Source organism: Ixodes scapularis, unplaced genomic scaffold (genome assembly GCF_016920785.2).
Source record: "Ixodes scapularis isolate PalLabHiFi unplaced genomic scaffold, ASM1692078v2 PGA_scaffold3__209_contigs__length_174095766, whole genome shotgun sequence".
Taxonomy (NCBI): Eukaryota; Metazoa; Arthropoda; class Arachnida; order Ixodida; family Ixodidae; genus Ixodes; species Ixodes scapularis.
The window spans coordinates 36,056,484-36,078,741 of NW_024609868.1; the positions used below are offsets into that span (position 1 = coordinate 36,056,484).

A 22,258-nucleotide genomic window follows, 5' to 3' on the forward strand; every position below is an offset into this window, starting at 1 on the left:
AAAGTATGTGCTTCGAATTACCGGAACAGCCTTTTCAACTCTTTGATAAAATTTTTCCTACTCCTGGATTCGTGATTTGCCGAAATTTAGGGAAGATGGGGTACATTATAGCCGGCGGTTCCTCCCGTAAGAAAATGCACAATAAACACGGCGCTTGTGGCCGGCTTGAGAACAATGCAGTCTGGAAGGAGGTCCCTTAGCGCCCTCTTTAATTGAAATCGATCCACTGGCGTACGCTCCTTTTGACCAGAAGTGGAATGCGCGGAAAACGTGGGGAGTACATAGGGGAAAGCTTAGGGGAATCTTGGGTTTGAGGGTGAGAAGGCAATGATGAACTTCAGAGCGTAATGAGGTTAAAAGAGCGAGAGAAGGGAAAGGGGGCAGTACATTCATGGAGGGGGAAGCGTATTAGGGAATGTGGGATGGAAATAAGAGGGGTTTAGGGAAGGACGACTACTAAAATAGGATCTCCGGGCAGAGGTTTGGGAGTATAGGGGAAGCTGCTGAGAAAGTAAAAAAGTGTAAAGTTGAAGAATACACGGCAAAACAAGTACATTTTCGGGAATGTAGGCAACACTAATGAGAATGTATCAAGAGTTGGAAAAGGGTCAAAGTCCCTAGAAGGGAGCTAACTGGTGGGGAGAGTCTCGAATGCAGTGGAGGGAATGAATAGAGCGCTTCGGGGGAAGAAAGGAGATCCTTGAATGGGGAAAGGTCGGTCCTCCTGGGTTCCGTTCCTCGGGTCGCAATTTACTGAGCACGCAAGCGCTGTTCGAGACAATCAGCGATGTGTGCGTTCGTTCGCGTGGAGCGTCTCCGGCATTTAATTGGCGGTTGCCAAGGGTGTTCCCCCGGGGTTTCGTCGTATGCGGCGAACGTGACGGGCTTTGCAGAAACGCCCAGCATTTTCTCGAAAGTTCTCCCGGGCGCGATTATCGTCCCAGGTCGGTGGCGCTATAATTCCGGGTTCGAAAAAGGTTCCTCTGGCGCCACGTATAAATCTTGCGGAGATGGGGTGCTTCCGGTTTTCCTGGCATGATGACACCGGGATGCTTTGGTACAGTTCTTAGCACTGATCACACTTTAGGGAAAAGGGGAGGGGGTACTTCGTTGCCGGCGATCTTTCTCACTGCCACTCTGAAACGGCCCGTGCGAGGTGAAGATGACCTGCGTTCCAGAAGGCGTCACTGGATTAGAAAATAAACAAAGCTTATTAGCGACTCGATGTTCTTCCGTGGCCGCTTGACGATACTCGGGCATGGAAAAGTTTGATAACAGAGTGTATTTGGCGCGACTGAGAGTAATGTGTGCTGCTTGTCGATGTAACGGTAGGAAAAGGCTTTAAGAAAACAAGGGCATTCGCTTGGCGCACTTGAGCGCACGAGTATGTAAACCTGCTCAAACACGCAAGACGCACACACACAGTCGCGCTCATCGCTACTGGAAACTGGTGCACATACAGAGGCTGTGCTCCAGCGCGGGAAAAGCTTGCTTGCAAACAATGGGACGATTTCTCCACAAAGTTCTGGAACTCGGTCGGTCACGTGAAGATTTGCACGCTCCCTTCTCTCATTAGTAAGATAACGTCGGCGCTTTTCCGAAACAATGTGTTAGTTTGCTGAGACGATACTCTATACTCGTTGCCATTTCACGGATAAAAATCAAGTTTCGTGAATGCGTCATGTAGTTTTAGTTAAGGTTTTGTTATCGTAAGCAACAACGAAGTTTCTTCTTTTATTATTATTTTGTGCTGGAATGGTGAACCTTTTTATTAAATAAGCAATAATTGATCCTGAAAACGCATGCAAATATTATAATTTACCACATAACGTTATGCGAGGAGCCTCTCTTTTTTTATTACGGTTGTTAATGTAAAAATGATGATTGTCTTCTCCTTAACTCTATACCTAAAGTCTGTTGCAGCATACCACCTGACGAAGAATCTCCGCCTTTGACAGCGCTCATTGTCTTCAGTCGTATTCCGGCTGCGCTTTCGCCTAAGTGTTATCGAAGGTGCTCGCGCTCGACTAGGGGGAGTTTGTAATGCAGATCATGCGTTGCAACATACTATACTATACTTTTATGACGGCGCATGAAAGTGGTGGCTCTAGCTTTAGAACAGAGCACGACTTCACGCCTTAATCTTGCGAAATCAAGTTTTCGTGAATGCGTTAAAGCACACCGCTCTCGTGGGTTATCGCACTTGTTTATAAAACCATCGCCTTGGTGGAAAAATTCTGGTCTCGGCGGCAATTCAGTCATGAACGGCACCGAAACTGCAGGCCGCCTAAGTTTCCCGGGACTGTCTTTGTCCGTTAGTGCTCTCTCCGAAAAGATGATATTTCTATTTCCTCAAGAAAGTTAAAGTCAGCACTTTGTTGTTTGTGTGTATTGTGTTAACAACAAAAACTTAAATCGATGCTGGAGGCAAATTTGTAGAAACCACGCGGGTAATTATATATGAACGCGATAGCATTTATTGTTGCACACACGGGCAGGTGTTCGGTTCCCTACTGACTTTATTCGGGAACCTGAATTTGTGCGTAGGTTACCTGAAGTAATTTATCCGCTAAATTTAGAGGGGAGCCTGATTCCGCTAAATTTAGTGAGCATCCTGAATTGGTGCAGAGGTCAGGTGAAGTCAGTGTTGTACCCGTTAACGAGAATAAGTAATAAAATAGCGTTAGTCGTTAGTGCGGAAAAGAGCTAACGCGTTAAAGAGCTTCGTTACCATTTTGCAAATGTAACGAAATACCGGGGTTGTTACAGGCCATGAATAACGAAGGTTACTTTTACGTTAGTTTGTCGTTACTTCGTGTGCCGCTCTTAGTATATGACAACTGTTAGTATATGTCTGTAGAGTCTGAACCACAAAGGTCTCCACAAGCTTGTCGAACACTTCTTGAGAAACGCGAGCTTGATGCATATGGTCGATCTTCCTCTGCCTCAGCAAGTTCGCGTCGGGAAAGTGGGTTGTAGTCTCGGTCTTTTGTTTCTTTGAAAGCACCTCGAACTCTGATAGCTTCTGCGAATGGAGGGACTGGCCGAAAGGAAAAACAATCGGGACTGATGCGAAGCATCGCTGTTAATTTCTAGTTATCAGTGGTGTAGAACAACAATATATTAACTAAATAACAGTGTGTTGCCCGTTACCGAAAAAAAGTAACGAAATAGCGCTACTCGTTAGTTCGGTAAAAATGAACGCGTTATTGAGCTACGTTACTTTTTTACAAACGTAACGATATACGGTTACCGTTACTTAAAAAAAAAAAAAAACAACGAACGTTACTTTTACGTTTCTTTTGTGTTCGAGTACATATGTTTGGCAGCATGCGAGCGGGGACTGCTGGGACACAGTCAGCCAACCACTACCCGTCATCTTTACGCCGGTTTTAGTAACAGACCGGTTCATACTATTACCAGAGTCTGATTTGCTTCATTATGTGCAACAGGACACCGGTCACCAGCACACTCTTCACAGGTTTAAAGCTTTTTTTAATTTTTTTTTATTATGACCTTATGGAAGTAAAGACTAATCAAGCGAAAGATTCTTCTGTGTACAAAAGTTGGTCAGGAACTTTCAGGCAGTGAGGGGGAGAGCAAGAGTAAAAAATTCCATAAAAGATTTTTTTTTTTTTTTTTAACTATAGACACGAGCAAGTCGCTTCGCCGAACTCAGCTCTGTGACGTCACGGCGCGGTGGTGGCGCGTAGGTCGCACTTCCGGTCTGGGGCTGTTGGGCAGAAGTCCCCATGCCAGACGTGTATTCCTGCGTTGTTTTGAAAGGAACCAGACAAAAACCTGCCTTCTCGTCAAAACGCCGCGACTCAGGTCGTACCAAAAGTATCGAGAAAGGTTTGAAGGTCAGTTTTCACGTGCTCGGTTTGTCCGAGAAGCTGGATATCTGCCGTGAAAAGGGAAAAGCAGACGCCGTCAGGCAACGATTGTTTGGGCGAGAAGCACTATGGGTTAAATTCACGAATACTTGTGGTCATCAGATTTATTTGTTTGTTCCAACATGAACGCCAGAAAACCGTCAAGTTGTGCGGACCACCTGCGGACTACGTTCAGTGCGTCTTCAAGTTTAAACGGCCGCCTGATCGTTTGAACTGTCGTCTGCACTTTCAAACGTTTCTGCTTGTCGTTTGCTCTCTTGGACGACGCCGGCCCGTAGACCAAATGTTGGCCCGGTACTTATAAGATGTAAGTACAGGCCTCAGAAGACTTAAATTTGAAGGTTGGTAAGCAGGCTCGATGTAAACAGTAGATACAAGGAGATGTTGATCATTGTTACCAGTGACCGTCAGCGACTTGTTATGCCTAATTCACTTGGTCCAATTCTGCTTGCGATTTTCAGTATCTACATCGATCATCTCAGCTACGGTTCACGCTTTTGCAGCCTGAGCGACGACACGACTGAAAATTGCGAGCGAAATCTCATCATGCCAATCAGGCTTTAGCATACATATTGTGGCGTCCACGCGGAATGAATCGCCGCATGTCACATTATTCACGCGAAGTTCTGCGGTGTAACAAGCCTCGGTAATTTCGCTGCACCGCTCAAGATAGTCAGACATCGCCAGGAAGACGTAGAATCAACAATTCGAACGCGAAATAGGGCAGGGGAACTCACACCGACGCCGACAACATCGCATTTCAATGGTTTGTTTATGGGCGACGGCGAGCTTCTTACCCACACCCCCATCGCGCATGCGCGGCGCCGGTGGCGTCCGCTAGGGCCGCTCCGGTTTGTTTGCAAACATGAGTTGGTGTATAGTTGTCCACTGTTTTAAACGGATGTATCCCTCTTTCTCTCTCTCTCTCTCTTCCCCCCCCCCCCCCCCCCCCGCTGTCCACCTCTGCTGCACAAAGCAGAGGGGGAAGAGGAGGGGGCTGTAACGCAGTCGTTCGTTCAAACCTTGTAAGTGGTGACACTATGAAAAAAAGGAGGACGAACGTAATTAACTGGTTGCCGAAGGTTTTTTTCGCCTTCTAAAAGCGAGATAGTGTCGCCTTTTAACGGATGACGTTTTTAATCAGAAAGGTTTTTTTTTTTTTTTTTTTCAAAGTTTACTGTGACGGATGTTGGTTCCGTTCAGCGATAAGCTTGTGCAGAATTTTGAGATGGATGGGTGAATAGATGGACTGATAAGTGGAAACCATCGTTTTAGGGAATCGAAGTTTCAGAAGTCTTAGCCGCAAGATACGGCATTGCCTGTTGGTCTTTGCGTGCTCGAGCTCAAGTAGTTGTCCCTTGAGCAGATAAGCTAGATCCTCCATTGAGCTTAGTGACCTAAATTTAGTTCCCTTAACGTCTCCAGTTGTATGCACAAAATTGCTATTCTAAACGCTAGATCAGGCGTCGTGACCTTTTCCCAAATACCTAATGTATTTCGACAGTTTTGGTCAAAAGTAACGAGTAACGAGTAACGTAATTTGATAGCCGATACCGTAAAAAAGTAACGAAAATACATTACTCGTTAGTAATTCAGAATACTAACGAGTACGTTACTGCGTTAGCGAAAAATGTAGCGCGTTACCAGTAACGTTGTTACTAGTAACGCGTTACCTCCAACACTGCTAGTAGTAAAGAAACAGCATCACGAATTTTTATATAAAAAACTCTCTAAATAAATTGCAAACTTAATCAAATATCAAATAGACGTGTTTATATATAACTTCCATGATTCATTTAACCTCCTTTTGAAATATACAAGTTAACTAAACTAAACGCTTGTTTTAAAAGCCCCTTTTACTACCATCTAGCCCTCAGTCTTCGTGTAAGTTGGCAACGGCCACCGAAAATCCGTTATTATGGCCGAGGCTAAGTGCTATGTTTGAACTGAGGGAAATGAATTCAGACAACTTGCTGTTTAAATGTCTGCTCTGTATGCCGATACTCAGGCTGCTGAGCACATCCAGGACGTCGAACTCTAATTTGAAAAAAGCAGTGCTCAACTCTTTCCCATGGTTAAACTAAGCTGTTTTCGAAGACTTTTCGCTAGTTTAGATTAATGAGCATTTTGAGATGTAGCTGGAAAACTGAGACTAACAAAACGATCTCGAACGAAAGGTGCGTTCTTTTATCTAAGATATATATCTCACCTTAAAGTGCTTTTTAAAATTAGAGTTCGACGTCCTGGATGTGCTCAGCAGCTTGAGTATCGGCATACGAGCAGACATTTAAGCAGCAAATTGTCAGAATTCATTTCCCTCAGTTCAAACATAGCACTTAGCCCGGGCCATAATAACGGATTTTCGGTGGCCGTTGCCATCTTACACGAAAACTGAGTGCGAGATGGCAGTAAAAGGGGCTTTTCAAACAGGCGTTCCCAAACGGCGCCTTGTTGGTTAGAGGCAGACGTTGCATGACAGGGGCAACCTGTACCGTACACAGACTGCTAACAAACAACAGACCTCATAGCCGCACCGGTTTTAGTCACAGTCCGGTTTAGGCTACACAAGCAACAAAAAGAGGACAGCGATCCCTTATTATAACCAATAATTATAACCAAAGAAGATTATTGATGATTATAAATGAAGTATAGCGACGGCCATACTTTGGTTATAATCACAGGCATACTCGTAGTACCTTTACGTGTATATATGATTAAAAGAGGTCGCGAGCGTTTATAAGCTCTGTACCTTAAGTTTCTTTTTGGCGTCCAAAACCCCTTTTCCTTTTTTACGCCGGTAGCAGCAAAGTAAGGGGGAAGCAGAAGAAAGCCATCACTCTTACTGCTACGAATGTGTCTTTCTAGAACAATGGTACAGCAGCCTTCACACACAACCAGGAACTGCGTGAAGGAGAAGGCGGGCACAGCGTCCAGCAATAGATAATTCGGTCTTTGAAGGTCCAGCAATAGATAATTCGGTCTTTGAGTTGGGGGCTAACTGCGATACAAAGAAGGTGCCGTCCGTGGTGGTTACGTAGTCTTTCGTCTAATTTTCGAGGTGCTATGGAAGAAAGGATGCCCCAAGGATTTAGTGGGAGGCGACCTTCTGAATGGAGTCGTTATCCAGCGAGAGACCGTACCTTTGTACCACGGCGACAGAGATTCTAAAAGATGGTGACGTCTTTCTGGTGACAGACGCCTTTCAGTCCTGCGATAACCTTGTCACTTGTTTAGTTCGAAGAGTGGGAAAGTCAAAGCTTCCAAATTTAGAGTTTCTCCTTTCTGTTGTTGACAGAATATGAATTTATTTACTTTGAAGAGAATGATTTCACCAGCTGGAGTAGCTAGGGACGATTAGGGAGAATCCTTCGAGCGGCGGGAGACTATTTATTGCCTTCTGAGCGGATGTCTCTTTCCAGCGAGACGGCTGCTCCTTCAGGGCACAGTGACCAGTGGTCTTAGTAGTTTCTATACAAAGACATCACCAAGGACGCTTAGGAATTCCGCGTAGCGATGATCTCGCGTTTATACACAGCTTTGTTGGGGTTTCTTTGCCAAATTTTGTAGTGCGCAAAATAAAAGTTATTTTGCTTTCAAACTATCATGCGGCCATTTTTAATCAAAAGTAACGAACGACGGGTAACGTAATTTGGTAGCAAATACCGTAAAATAATCACGACTCTACTTTACTCGTTACTCATTTGGTATTCTAACGAGTACGTTAGTACATTACTAGAAAAACTAACGCGTTACCGGTAACGTCGTTACTCGAAACGCGTTAGTTCCAACACTGATTGAAGTCAATTTTTGACTAAATTTAGCGGGGAATCTGATTCTGCTAAATTTAACAGGGAACCTGAATTGGTGCATAGGTGACGTGAAGTCAATTTTTCGATAAACTTAGCGGACAATTTACTACATTAGAGGCGACATACGTAGGCAGTAATTTGTGATGAATAGCTTAATATTGCTATCGCATTAAAAATGAATACTAAACGACATGTTAGCCTCCCAAAAGTACCGGCAGCGTTTTGCCCTACTTGGTACGGAAAAGAAAATAGCGAAGAAAATACAGGAAGTTAAGGTTATGTGGAGTGTAAAAGAAAGAAAAAAGAAGACTACGTTTTTTCTTGAGTATAGGGTACATAGACCGAACTTTGGAGGGAGTGCGCGAGGCTGTGGTACGCACTGATGACTATCTCATTATAATTCACAATCTAGAAAAGAGCTAAAGCAATAATCCATAATTTAGGACAAGCTACACCCAAGAAGTCAAGTGTTACGACAATGACAACAACAGCGACGAGAAAATCGTCATGATCGCGAACCACGCGACGCGTCCACGAAAGCCATCCTCCGGGAAATGCACTTACAAGATCCCACTTTCCTTAAGTTTCTCCTTCTCCCTCCACTTAAACTGGAGACATCGTTTCTCTCTCCATATTTTTTTTTTTTTCCTAGAGAAACTTTTAAACCACGGTGGCGCCCTCGTCGCTGCCGGGGCGTTCCCGACGAGCATGCATTAGCGCTTCTCCGTCGTCGCTCGGTTCTTCGTCTTCCATTCTTTTTTTGCTCCTTCTTCTTCATCTCCTCGGCACAATTTTTCCTCCTTGTTCTGGTAAGGCTCGCGCCCCCCAAAAGTCGAGACGTTTACGCCGCGTCGTTATCGTGTCTAGGGCGTCGTTGATGGCGCGGAAGGGAGGCCGCGGGAAAGAGACGACATTCGCGAACCGTCCGACATTCATCATCCGGGCTCGGCCTCGCCGGTCACGCCGTCGCTACCCGCGCGAGCCGCCAAGATGGATGCGACAGCGTCTTCTTCCGAGTCCCGCTGCGATTCCGGAACTCGACGACTCGACGTCGTGCTCTGCTTCAGTCGAACCTCCCTAGAGAATAGTTCGATGTTTATGCACAGGCGCGCTTGCTCGCAAGAGCTGTTGGCATCGCGCAAGCGCAAAGGCCCGTTTTACAGTGGTAGTTGCGAGTGCTCCTTTCTGCGGTGAAATTCTGCATTGTTCGTGCGCAAAAACGCACGTGATCACGGGGAGAGAGCGATTCGCGCAGCGGAGCTATTACAGTCCCGGAGATCACGTAGGTTATAGCTCCGCCGCGTGATTTCGCTCCCTCGCACGACCACGTCATCTATGGGCGACGCTCCCCCTCCCCTGTACCGCCGCCGCTGAACTTCTCCGCGAGCTAGAAACAAAAAAAAAAAAAAAGAGAGACATGAAAACAGCGATGGACACGGGATTCCGACTATTACGCAAGAGAGGCAGTGCGTAAGCGCAAAAGCATCGAAGACCTCAATATTCGCGAGGAAGAGGCAAGGAGAAAGCGTGGACGGCGGGCCGAGCTGCGGGAGAACTAGTCGAACGCTCAGATGGAGGATGCGGGACCTGCACTACGTCGTTCCCTTCGCTGCGGCCACCGGCGAACAACATTACAGGACATTCCTTTGGGTATTTTTTTTTTCAAAAACAAGAAAAACAAAAGATACCGCTCTCAATGGCATCCCACTTAGTGGGTTCGTTTGTATGTTTTTTGAAAAGATGAGTTTGTAGTGTCCTGCGTTCATACGTTGCTTACTGGTTCGGGTAAGTTTGTAGCGCCTTGTGTTGTTCCAGACTCAAAGTCAAAATGGCCTGGCCATTTTGACTTTGAAACTAAAAAAAAAAAAAAAAGTTGGTAAAAACACTAACTTTTTTTAATTGAGGTAGTTCCGAAGGCGAGGAGCAATCCTCCTAGTCTGGTGCGGCTCTGTTGTGTAGTCTTCCTGTGTAGTCTCCGTAGCCTGGTGCCGCTCTGTCGTGTATCCTGCCTGTGCAGTCTTCGTAGTCTGGTGACACTCTGTTCTGTAGTCTCTTTGTGTAGGCTCTCTGGTGATCTTGCGCCACATTCCCTTAAACCTTCGTGCGTGGGCTTACCTCGCAGTGGCATGAACTGGTGAAACTGCGAAGCAATACAGCAACTAGACGCTAGAGCAGTATCCGCAGTGCGATAGTGAGCCGTCAGAGTAGTACAGAAAATGAGAGTTCTGGACCATCCCCCGACCTTGACCGTCTCGAACACCAATAGGTTTTTATGTTTTGATTTAAATATATATTATTAGGTTTGGCCGCAAATCACGATAATATCATGGGGGTTGTTCCTACCCCGATTCCGACAATGATATACGATTATGTCCTGTTCATAAATAAATCCCAGTGTATCTTCTCTCTCCATGTAAACTAAACGTTAATACAAAACACTGTTGCTTAAAACTACCCTTATTGATATCCTGTTTCGCCAGATCCGGTTTCCTCCAGACGGTCTGTTTTTTTTTAGTTGATTGAGTTCTTTCTGCTCGCTTCGGAGAAATGAACACGTTAAGTCCATATTTGAAACAAGCTGTATTAAGTAAAACGTTTTCAATTAAGTAAGACAAATTAAAAAAAAGGCGAAACAATTTTCTTTTTTAAATTAAATTTATAATAAAATATCTCCTGCTCAAAGACCTCTATCTTCTGGCTTATGAGATAAAGATAACAAACTTAAAGACAAAAAAAAAAAAGAAAAAAAACGAAGGAAGCAAATAATTGATGAAATTATTAGAGACGATGACTACGAAAAAATTCTACTTTTTTATTCCCTATTTAGGATGATTTATTCGATAAACCAAAACCAAAAAAAAAAAGACTAAAAGAATATATATAAAGTGCACCTGCGGTCAATGGATTAATCCATTCACAAAGACCTGCATAAACGGAATTCAAGAGGACATCAAAATTTTGAAGGGATAGCAGAGGGACCTTGAAAGCAATGTGTATGACTTATACTATGAGAACCTGGATGAATTCTTGACCATTCATGAATTCCTCGAGTCCATTATAAACAGGCCTAAGCGAACGATACTCGAAAGTGTAACATTAAAGACGAAAATTCGTGTAAGCATTCGTCTAGATTTTGAAATAGAGAGAGAAGATCAGATCATTGAGAAGGGTATAGTCTTTCCGAATATTGATATCATGAATAGCCAGATTGGGAAAACGAGATTGATAATAATAATAATAATAATAATAGTAATGTTTATTTTTCCATGAGATTCTTATAAAATTTCAAGCACGTGAATTAGAAGGATCCGGTTTAAACTTTCAAAAGGTAATTAGAATAATAATGGCAGTCACTAAATCTCAATCATTGAAAGGGGCAGCATACTTCCCTCTACCAGATGACACAAAGGTTAAGAAGGCTGTAATTAATGTTCAAAATAAGGACAACAAATGTTTTTGTGCGGACTGTACCTGTACTCTCAGCATCACACCCAGCAAACGATCATGTTGATAAAGTTTTTGAGTATGAGAAATTTCAGAATTAATTAAATTTTTGCGGCAATGCATTTCCGGTTTGAGCCAAAGATTATCCTAAGTTCAAAAGATCGAATAAAATAAAAATTATTGTGTTTGCCCTCGATGCCACCATAGGTGTACTCTATATTGGGAAGATAACTGACTATAAAAGTGCAATAAACCTCCTATCGTATAAAAACATTGCTGGGTAAAGAATCTAAGCGGATTAGCATCCCACTTACAACATAATGGAGAGGTATACACATGCGAACGATGTTTTTATCAAACTACGAAAGAAGATATTCGGAATGATCACACAACAATTTGTAAAATTAACCGAATTGGAAAAGTCGTATTACCAAAAACCTGGTTATGTTGAATTCAATACGTATTTTCGCAAACTCAGACTTCCGTATGCAAGATATGCTGGTTTCGAACCGGTTCCTCAGACAATGAATGAGAATGCAGGAAAAAATGCAAGATACCAAAATCACATGCCATCCAGTCTTGGAATGTATGTCAGTACTTACAATAATATGAAGGTTCCACTGTATGTTTATCGTTGTAAAAATACTGTTAATTTCTATTGTGAAAAGATTACAAATATTGCTAAGGAAATTCATAAATTAATTTGGGTAAACAGAGAAATTATTCCTCTAAATAAGAAAGAACAAGAAATAGACGATAATGCTCATGAATGCTACATATGTCTAAAACTATTCGAGGATAGTAACGTATACGATCACGATCAGTGGAATGAAAAAGTGAAAAATATAGAGGCCCGAACTGTAACAGTTGTAAAGTAAATTATCACGCCTCAAGGTTCATTCCAGTTTACTTTTAAAACTTATCGGCATATGACTGTCATTTATTTATAAAAAAAGAACCTAGGCTATGACAAACCAGATTGAAAGCTTTTTCTAACCAACGAAGAAAGATATATATCATTTTTTTTAAATAATAAAACGGATAAGGAAAACAATTGAATGGAGATTTAGTGATAGCTTTAAATTTATGACCAAAAGTTTGAACGTATTTCAAACCTATCTAAGCAGCAGTTAAGAGAGGTCTCCAAATATCTCAAAAACGACATCCTGTTACAAAAGGTGTATTTTTTAGGAGTACATAGATTCCCTTGAAATATATGATGAAACCGAATTTCCTTCAAAGAATTTGCATGGAAGATAATAGGAGATGAAGTAAAAGACTGAGAATACTAAAGAGGATTAACCGTCTGTAAAAATACTGTAAAACACTAGGATAATACTCTTATATTTATCTGAAATAAGCTGTTTTATTGCTCGCAGATGTATTGGAGAGCTTCCGAGATATTTTTTTGCAAACATAAATTAGACCCATATTGGTACTATACGGTACTATACGGGTTTAACGTGAGACCCGATGTGAAAATTGACTAAAATTAAACTTCAAAAGCTTACAGATATGGGTATGTTCCTTATGATAGAAAAGGCACAACAGGTGAGTGACCAATGTAACACACGTGTATGCGGAAGCAAGTAGTAAATATCTACCAGATTATGATCCAACCAAACCATCAAACTACCGAATGTACTTAGATGTAAAAACCTATATGGATGGGCTTTATCTCAACCGTTCCCATATGATGATCTCGAGTTTATAGATCCACACGAGTCCTTATCAAAGGAATGCGGTTAAATCCACGGAGTCGATCTTAAATATCTCGAAGAACTACACGTTAAACGCAAATGATTTCCCGTTGAGCCCAATTAAATTAACAGGAAAACTTCTCTTAACCTTACACGACAAAACGAAATACGTTGTTCATAACGTGGCCTTAAAGAAATTAATTAAAGTTAGAATAAAATTAACCAAAATACACCGATTTCTTAGATACAAAGAAAAACTTTTTTGTTATCAAGGATTACATAGACCTTAACACAAAACTTCAAACTCAAACTAAAATTGCCTTTGAGAAATATTTCGTTAAGTTAATGAACAATGCCGTGTACGAAAAACAATGGAGAATGTCCGAAACAGAAAGCCTATAGAATTATGTTCAGATCAAAAAAAAAAAAAAAAGTGAAAGCCGTATGCAAGTCCCTGTAAGGCGGAATTAGAGCGCAGCTCTTGAGGAGGAGTAGGGAAGGGTACTGATGGGGGGGGGGGGGGGGGGGGGGTCTCGTGGCCTCGGGGCGGGGGAATCACGTTACCCCCCCCCCCCCCCCTCCCCAAGGTCACCAAAGGTACCCGAGGTCCTCCCGAGGTACTCCCGAAGGAACCCGGGGTCCTCCCGAGCTCCTCCCGAATGAACTCGAGGTCTTCCCGAGGGGGGAGGGGGGGGGGGGGGGGGTGTTCGCGGTTAGGCCAACGGCGACGGCGAAGGCGACGCCGCTGAAGCCGGAAACGGGCGCCTAAGAGCTGCGCTCTGAAAAATTCAAAAACTTGTAAAGAAGAATAAACTTAAAGTCCAGAAGAATTTTCAGTGAGGCTTTGGTTTCTATTAATTTTCACAAAACAAAAATAGTTGCTGATAAGCCAATGTATATTTGAATGTCAGTTCTAGATTTGTCAAAAACCTTAACATACGACTTTCACTATAATGTTGTGAAAAAGAGATACGGTGAGGGTATAAAGAATCTTCATAAAGACAGATATATTTTTATATATTACATTTAAACTGGATACCTAAAAATATGAAAGAAATGAAGGATTATTTTAATACCTCTGATTATCCATAAGATCATGAACAATTCTCCGAGGATAATAATAGAGTGATTGTCAAGTTTAAAAGATGAGTTGAATGGAAATATCCTAATTGAATATGTGGCGCTTAGACCAAACTGGATAATATAAAGTTCATGGTACAGTAATATCAAAGAAGGCCAAAGGTGTTAAAATATGTAATGAAAAAGGTTTTACACCTTCACAATTACAACGAAGTATTAGAAGATAAAAAATGTAGTCATAAACCAAAATATGATAAGTTCGAAAAATTACAGGAGGCGCATTCCCTACACGCAGCGCATTTCCACAAGCAGCACGCCACGTCTTCCTTTATCACATGGCCTCTGGCGGTGACATCACGCTCTCCCGCTGCGCATGCGCGGTGAACCCCGCCGGCTCCGCGGCCTCCGTGACAATGCATCTGCGTTGCTGTGCTTTTCTTTGTGTTTTATTTCTGCGGCGCGTCCGCTTCGACCACGAGTAGCCTCGCCGACTTCTGTGACAAAGCATCTGATATGACGCGTCACAGCCAATGGGTCTTTAGGTGCCGTTTCGCTGAGCCAATGGGAAAATGGGAATTTAGGTCCCGTTTCTCGCTGCTACAGACACCGCCTGCTTCGCTCCATGGGAAAGTTCATGCTTTCGAATTAAAATCATGATATATAAACCGAGAAAGTAATGAAGAATGCCCTAACCTTTCAGGATGATAAATAAGTTCTCTTAGAAGATGGAATTGGTACTTTGGCATATGAACCTTATTTCCTAAAAAGATAGATTTTTTTTCTATGATAACAATTATTCAGTGTGATGTTCTCACTCTTTATCTTAATTTTTTAGCATTATTAACAAGGAGCCTTGTAAACGACAACTAAATAAGGTTGCTGGATTGTCCTAATATATCTTCTGTTACCAAGAACCTAATTCCCCACTTATCATACGAATTCGTTCATTGTGTCTTTTATTTGAATACAAGTTTAATATGTTATAAACGACGTTGTTGAAACCTTATCTTTTTCCAACGTCACCAAAACCCCCTCCCCAAGTGTTAAAAAGAGTATTTTTTCAGAGACTAGCTCAAATTTATCGACATATTGCGTACAACTTTTCGTTTTTTCATAGTTTTCTGTTAATTTTTCATGGCTTTCTTGTAATGTTTCATGGTTTTCTTTTAAATTCATATATTTTTTATTGTTTACCTTATTTTCATTCTCTAATTTCATAAGATTAAGAGCTTCAAGGTTTTCACTGGGATTCTCAAGGCCCGTTCACACAGCTGCGTTCGGAGCGACCACTATGCCTACGAACGAATGCAACCGCTGCGACTTCAACGACAACTGTGCGTGATGTGTACACAGACACGCAACCGCACGCAAACACACGAATCAACAACCAATGAGAAACGAGCTTCAGCTCTTGCTCCTAGCCAATAGTAAGCAGCCCAGCTACGCTTACAAACATGGCGAACGGTTTCGTGCCCGACGCGAGGTCTTCACCGTAGCAGCTGGAGGTTTCGACTACGGCGTACAGTCACGAAGATCTGCTGTGCGCGTATAAAAGTTTCAAGTTTCAAAAAGGCACTTGCGTGCTTGTGTGTCAGTACACAGTCCAGCATAAATTTAAAAAAAATATCTGAGGTACTGACCTTACACAAACATAAACCGGTTCTACTGATAAAGGTCCTCGTTATGTAGGACTCCAAATAAAGTAGAATGGAAACAAGCATAAACTAGTACACAACCATAAAAGTTAGGCCAGTAAACATTAAACTGAATTATATATTTTTACACAATAATAATTCACATAGATTTCGCAAGACCACAAGGAACAAAGAACAGACAACCCTCGCGCTTAAAAGCATGTGAATACAAAACAGGCGTGAAGGGAATAGCAATAAAGGTAACTTCAGGCGTGAAAAAGGACAGTAACACCACTCTGGTACTCATAAAACCTCAGGGACATCAAAAGGCACGAGTCTGAGAACTATCTATTGATCATTTGGCGTGCTACTCCATTTACGCATTTCTTTTTACACTTGTACTAAGGATGGTAGATTAAGTGAACTAGCAGGGAAATTATTAAAATAAGTTGGTACATCATACTTCCTGAACCTTTTACCGTAGTTGGTATATATTCTCGGAATGTGAAATCTGTTTGTGTGTCTTAGTTGTTCCTGCTTGGTGGATGTAATTTTGAAATAGCGCGTGTAGTAATATTTTGTGAGCACAATTCATTGATTGTCGACAAAAAGCGACAATCCGTTGATTGTCGGTTGACACTCTGCGCCAGGAAACAGAACCGAACGCAAGACAGAAGACACGCAGGCGTCCTTCAGAAAAACCTGCTTGTCTTGGACGCCGTTTCCGCGATTTCCATAACGTCATCAACGTCGTCACGTCGTTCCGTAATCCAGAGGTGGCCATCTTAGCCCAGTGTACGTCGCTGCTAGCACTGCTCCGAAACTTCGCTGTTTCTAGAAGGCTTCGTTTGCTCGTTTGACAAAATTAGCGGTAAAAACGTCGATGCAACCGACATGTTCTACATGTTTGGACCGGGAGACAAAGTTACAGGTTGAATTCGCTGCCGCTAAAGCTTGATCAAGTCAACAACGTTTATTAAGAAAACTGGCCTGACGTGCTTGAAAAACGAAACCCGTAGAGAATGAAGCGGGAGGGCGAACCTTTCCTCCCGTCTGACTGTTGAAAGTTGAAAGATGTGTTGTCCCGTCCCCTGTTTTTACGTATATAACTCTTTCTAAACCTACAAGTCTTGTTCCTCCTATCTTCTCGTGTCCGCTTGGGGGCGCGTCAGTAGAAGGGAGGAAAACGCGCTGTTGCTATCTTTTTACTCATTTTTGTTTTATAATGTGGTTGTTATGGCGGAAATGCAATGCCCCCTGTCAATCTTGAGTCCACATTTTTAGTGTGCACTGACGGTGTAAAGAATGTGCGCTGAGTGTTCATGATGTATAGAAGTGCGCACTGACTGTTACGTTCTCTTAGTATTCATTGAGTGTATACAGATGGTACAGCTTATATACAGTGTGTACCGAGTGTAAGCGTGAACACCACGCGCATCGCAGATACCAGACAAACTCATCTCCTCGCCTAGGTTTCAAGTGGCTCTACCAGATGGCTCCTCGATATGTGGCTAATGGCAGCCTGTCGCGGGCCCGGTTTCCCATGCTTCTCTATAAGATACGTGCTTGTTTTTCTAAGTTTTTTTTTTTTTTTTGGAGGGGGGGGGGGGGGTGCTCCAAGTCACGTAGAACGTGGCACTTTCACTACGCGTGTTGCTTATAGACTGCTTAGTCAGTGACCACAGTTTCGTCCCTTAGGGCGTCCATAACAGTTGTTTGAACGCGTTGAGGAGGAGAAACCTCCGGCGCAGTGTTCAAGCCAGCGTCTGTAATGGTCAGATACACTCTAAGCATGAGAACGAAGAGATCGCGCACCCTGGGGCCATGGGAACAAGACATTTTTTTTTGTTTTGCCGTCTGGGCGGTGTAGACGCTGTCGGCTAAGGCTACTCGGGCGCGCCACAATAAGACTTCATCTGGTCGATCCCGTCGCAGCATTCGCCGTCCTGTTTGTACTCATCTATATTCATCTCACACAGCGGTTTCCACTGGTTGTATACGGAGTGCGTATTGAGTGTGTTTTATCCCCCGAGTGTGCCATTGGTGTCCACCGAGTGTATTCAAACTGCACGCTGAATCTGCCCCGAGTTCCCACTGAGTGTGCACTGGGTGTTCATTATGCGTATACGGGATGCGCACTGAACGCACCCTGACTGCGTGCTGAAGGGACCATTCTCTCTCCCCCCCATTCTCCAGTGATCCCGAGCGGCGAGGTCGCGGAAGCTTCGGCGATTCCCGTGGGCTGCAGCAGCGCGTTCGAAACTTTCGAAACTCCGGCGAGGACCGAGCGGCTCAGTTCCAGGGCCGTCCCGATGGATAAGGACGGCTCGGCCCAGACGGCCTACCGCACCGGCTACAATGTTATGAGTGAGTGAAAACATCCTCTCTTCTTTTTATTTTTTCTAGGAAAACTCTCAAAAGCCAACGCATATCCTCCGTTCCAGCTTTTACAAATCCCCAGTTCAACGTGCGATATCTATTGTCTTGCAGGCGCGCGTTCATCGCTTCAGAAAGAAATCAAAACACACGCAGCACGCACGAAAGCCGAAATCGGTTCCGGCCAGAAGCCCTTTTCTAGAATGATCGTAAATCATCGGTCATCGTGTTAAAAAGTTTTGTCGATGACATGGGGTATTGTATCAGTCTTCTTCAATCGCCCACTAATTTCTACTATAGGGGGCTAGATGGCGCTTAGCTGCTCTTCGAGTTTGGCGCAAGTGAAGTGTCCGGAAGTTCGATGCTTGTCCCGGAAGTCGGGCGTCCGCTGGGTTCCTAGTGCATTCAGTATATGCTTTGGTCCATACCTTCTTGTGTCTTGGGTGGGTGGACGTTGAAGTAAATCTCGAAAATCTCAAACTAGAATCTCAGAATGTCCATATAGAATGACGTTCCCAGGAGACTTCTCGGGTTTGCATGCGCTGCTGCGCAACAGGCAGCCCCTCTTGAAACATAGAGTTATTATAATGTACGCTAGAGGTTCAACTGGCGCTAGTGTCTATGCGACTTCCGTGACGCAAATTGAAGCAGACAGCAACCAGTCTACTTTTCCAGTCTTCCTGTGTATTCCTATGGGAAAGCGCGCGTGCATTTTGTCTCTTCGCCGGAAAATAACACGGAACACTTTGGTTATTTGGGTTGTACCGAATAATATGTACCTTGATTAACACTGTAAAAGTGTAATTGCTTTAGTTAGCGCATTTTTCTTCATCAGTGACCGATGTTTAACTTCGCTACATTTCAGTCCCAAACGTGTGTTCCGCAGCAGGTCTGTAAAAACAAGCAACGATTCGAAGCAAAATTACAATCGAAAGGAATGTAGAGTGTGTTCAAGGCTTGCCAGCAATCCGGTGACGCTTATATATTGATAATATGCCAGTCCGGTCACTATATAAAAATGACCCCGTCGTGCATGAGCGGATAAAAACATTCAAAACGTAGAGAATAAAGTTCGTGGGTTATAAAAGTTGTCTCTTCGTATTGCTTTCTCTGCCGGGCAGCTTTTATCGGGCACTTGTTCTCAAAGATTTCGAGCGTGCGAGTGATATTTTGAACGTAGAACAAGCAGCTTCGCTCAGAGCAGAAAGAATAAAACGGTACTTACTTATTTAAAATAGGAATAGATTACGTGGCCTTCAATCAATTTTGATCGTATATGCACGTGTAGTTACTGATCCGGTGTTACTGCGTAGTTCTTGCCGTCTTTCTTAATTTCCAGATGTTCTTCGTTCGTTTGGCACGTATATCCCCCACGCTGAAAAGCGCCGACGCCGTGTTCGCGCTAACAGTGTCCGACAGTGCACATAAATACACGTACGAAGCTGTTTTAGCACCGTTTTTAATGCGATGAATTTGAAAGAAAAACACCGTAACTGACCAATTATTTCGTCGGCCTGACTGAGAAATGTTCCAAGCTACCTAGTACGTATGAATTATTCGGAATATTTGCTCTTATGATCGAGCGCAGAGAGAAAATGCACTCACTTTTTCCCATAGAAATGCATTACCGGAAGTCAATTTCGGACTGGTTGCTGTCTGCTTCAATTTGCGTCAGCACACTAGCGCCTCTTGAACCTCTAGCGTACATTATAATAACTCTGTCTTGAAATGGCGGGAACACATCCAACGCCCCGGATGCTGTTTGAGCTCACTTCCGGGACGAGCAGCTTACTTCCGGTGGTTTTATACCTGTTTTCTCAATGCGCCATATAGCCCACTGGTGGAGACGAATACAACAGCCGTACGGTCTCAGCGTCCTAAAGAGCGGACACCATTCTGTCCACTAAGATTTGTTTACGTACTTCAAAGACAGAAAAAAAAAAAATTAAAATAACAAAACAAAACGAGCCGAGCATGTGCGGGTCTTTTGTTGTAGCCCATGCGTAGTTCGTACCATAGGCCCTATCGTACCGCATCGGATGTGCAAAACGATTCCCTAAAACTCCCTATTGTGAGAGGAGCGTTATACGCGAATGAAACATGCCTCAGATGTCTACAGACAGTCGTTTGTATGATGTATTAGCGAGGCGATCGCAGCTTTGCTGTTTCAAGCTATGTCGTATCGAAGGAAAAAAGTATTTAGATTTACTTGACTCTCGTTTGTACGATAAGCCTGAGAGATAAGCTAACTGATAATATGAAGTGTACGATAGAATATTACGTTCCAAGTGCCGAAACTACACAGGAACAATAGGAAAGGGGACAAAAACAGGGTGCCCGTTTTTGTCCCATTTCTTATGATGCTCGTGTAGTTTCGGTAACTTTAACGTAATATTGAACCAACTAGCCCAAGCTGCCGTTTTAATACCATAGCATAGCAGAGTGTTTGTGACTATGCCGAAATCAATTTGCGATGCTATGAAGCTTCACGTTTTGTTCGCGTTCCGTCCGCTGAATTTTATTATTGCGTCACATCTATGACGCCAAGTTTCTAGGCATCAAACTTTCCCGATAAACAGGTATAAAACAAGGAAAGAAACTTATTTGCGTGATGATACTTCATCGGAAGTTTCTTGACTGAAAACAATACTGAATAAGCAGGGGTAAACGGTGCCTTCGTGCGGCACTGTGCGCTGATATCTACGTTTTATTTTTGTTTTCATTCTGGTACTAATTTATTGTGAAAGCGGAAAATTTCTGTGTAAACATTCATTCATTCACTTGTGTATTGTTTGTACTCGTGAACAGGTTATGCCTTTGTAATGATGCACAAAAATGGATATTACACATTAGGCAGTTATCATCCCGTAACTTGGAAAACACTGGTACGGGCAAGATAGATGGCAACAAAATTAATTGAGGGTTAATTACATAAACAAATTTGATGCTGGTGGTAAAAATACGTTTGAATAGTTAATTTATGCGTTTGAAGGGAGGACGCTTGCCGAATACAAAGAGGATCAAGGACAGCATGAATGAGCGTGTTGGAATACACTATAATAAAACAAGTTTTGAAACACCAATTGTTCCGCCATCAGGTGCAAAGGCCAAAAACATCTCGCTTCATCTACTTTGTAAACACATATTTGCGGAATACTCCTCATAATTATACACGACTGTTCAAGATTGAAGAGTCACACCGGCTGTCGGTAGAAGTTGACGACGCCACAACCTAGTTACGTGGCCACTTCCTTGGAACTCTAAAAGCACTAATTAAGCGAGCTCTGATCAATATTGTCAATATAATTCAATATTTTCCAGCGAATTCTTGTTTGCAAGCTGACGCTGACGTTTTGTACGTAACAAGTGCCTCAGCAAACTGCCATGCAGTGTTATAGAAATACTCCCCTCCTTGTCGAACACTATTTTTATGCCGGCAACCAGTTTGTAGCACAAACAGCGCTAACTCAGAAGAATGAAAAACTCTTGAAGTCGTAACCATTTTACGTGTTATTCGCACTTAACCCCTCCCCCCACCCCCTTTTCCTTTTGTTTAACAAACAGCTTGAGGGCGAAAACGCACCTGCGTGATTGGCGCGTTATCTAAACGGGCTGTGATGTGAAGCTCGGACAACACGCGTGGAGTACTGTGGGGAGTTGACATACATATCTAAGGGTAGGTGAGTTAGGTTGTTCCTCCCGGTGATGACGGAGGAACAACCTCAGCGCGACCGTCTGGGGCTTGGTGACAGGCACGTTGCCGAGTGATGGGCCGACTCGCTACGTTTCTTCAGCTATGCAGATTTATTTGCATTGTTAGAGATATTCAAACTCCCAACTTGGAGGACAGTCTCGACTCCTCCAAATTCTCAAGCCAAGCGCCATTCCTTCTCTCGTTCCTCCCTTTAGACATTTGCAGCCCTCTCTCTCTCTCTTCCTCTCTCTCTGTCTCTCTGTCTCATCGAGGAACTAGTCAATCAGCTTAAATCCCTCGTCGGCCATATGATCTCTACAGACCAGCCACTGGCGAGAACCACCCGCGACCGCCGTTAATGACAGCAACGGTCTAACCCTTCAAAGCGGACACTGAGCATCCTATCCGAGGCGTCAGACTGGCACCAGTGATATTTCGTTGTAGTGTCTCCTGCACTGGACTAGCTACGACATAAACAAGAAATTACCAGCGGCGCGAGCGTTGGCGGTCCCTCGCGCAGAGTACCCGAGTCTCGTTCCCTCGGGCACCTCGCCCTCCGTCTCCCCGATTAAAGCTTTTCCTATGAGGATGCGCCGCCGCGACCCCCCGACGCCACCTTCCCGCG

The 22,258-nt window shown here is 43.5% G+C and overlaps 1 protein-coding gene across 1 annotated transcript in view; it reads left to right on the forward strand.

Moving 5' to 3' along the window:
* LOC8028184 (band 7 protein AGAP004871) overlaps window positions 1-22,258 on the forward strand; it is a 208,785-nt gene that overhangs the window by 52,438 nt on the left and 134,089 nt on the right. Inside the window, exon 2 of the mRNA XM_040216177.3 lies at window positions 17,760-17,930. Coding sequence (XP_040072111.1) covers window positions 17,876-17,930 — 55 coding nt within the window. The 5' untranslated portion in view covers window positions 17,760-17,875. The remainder of the gene's footprint in view (window positions 1-17,759; window positions 17,931-22,258) is intronic.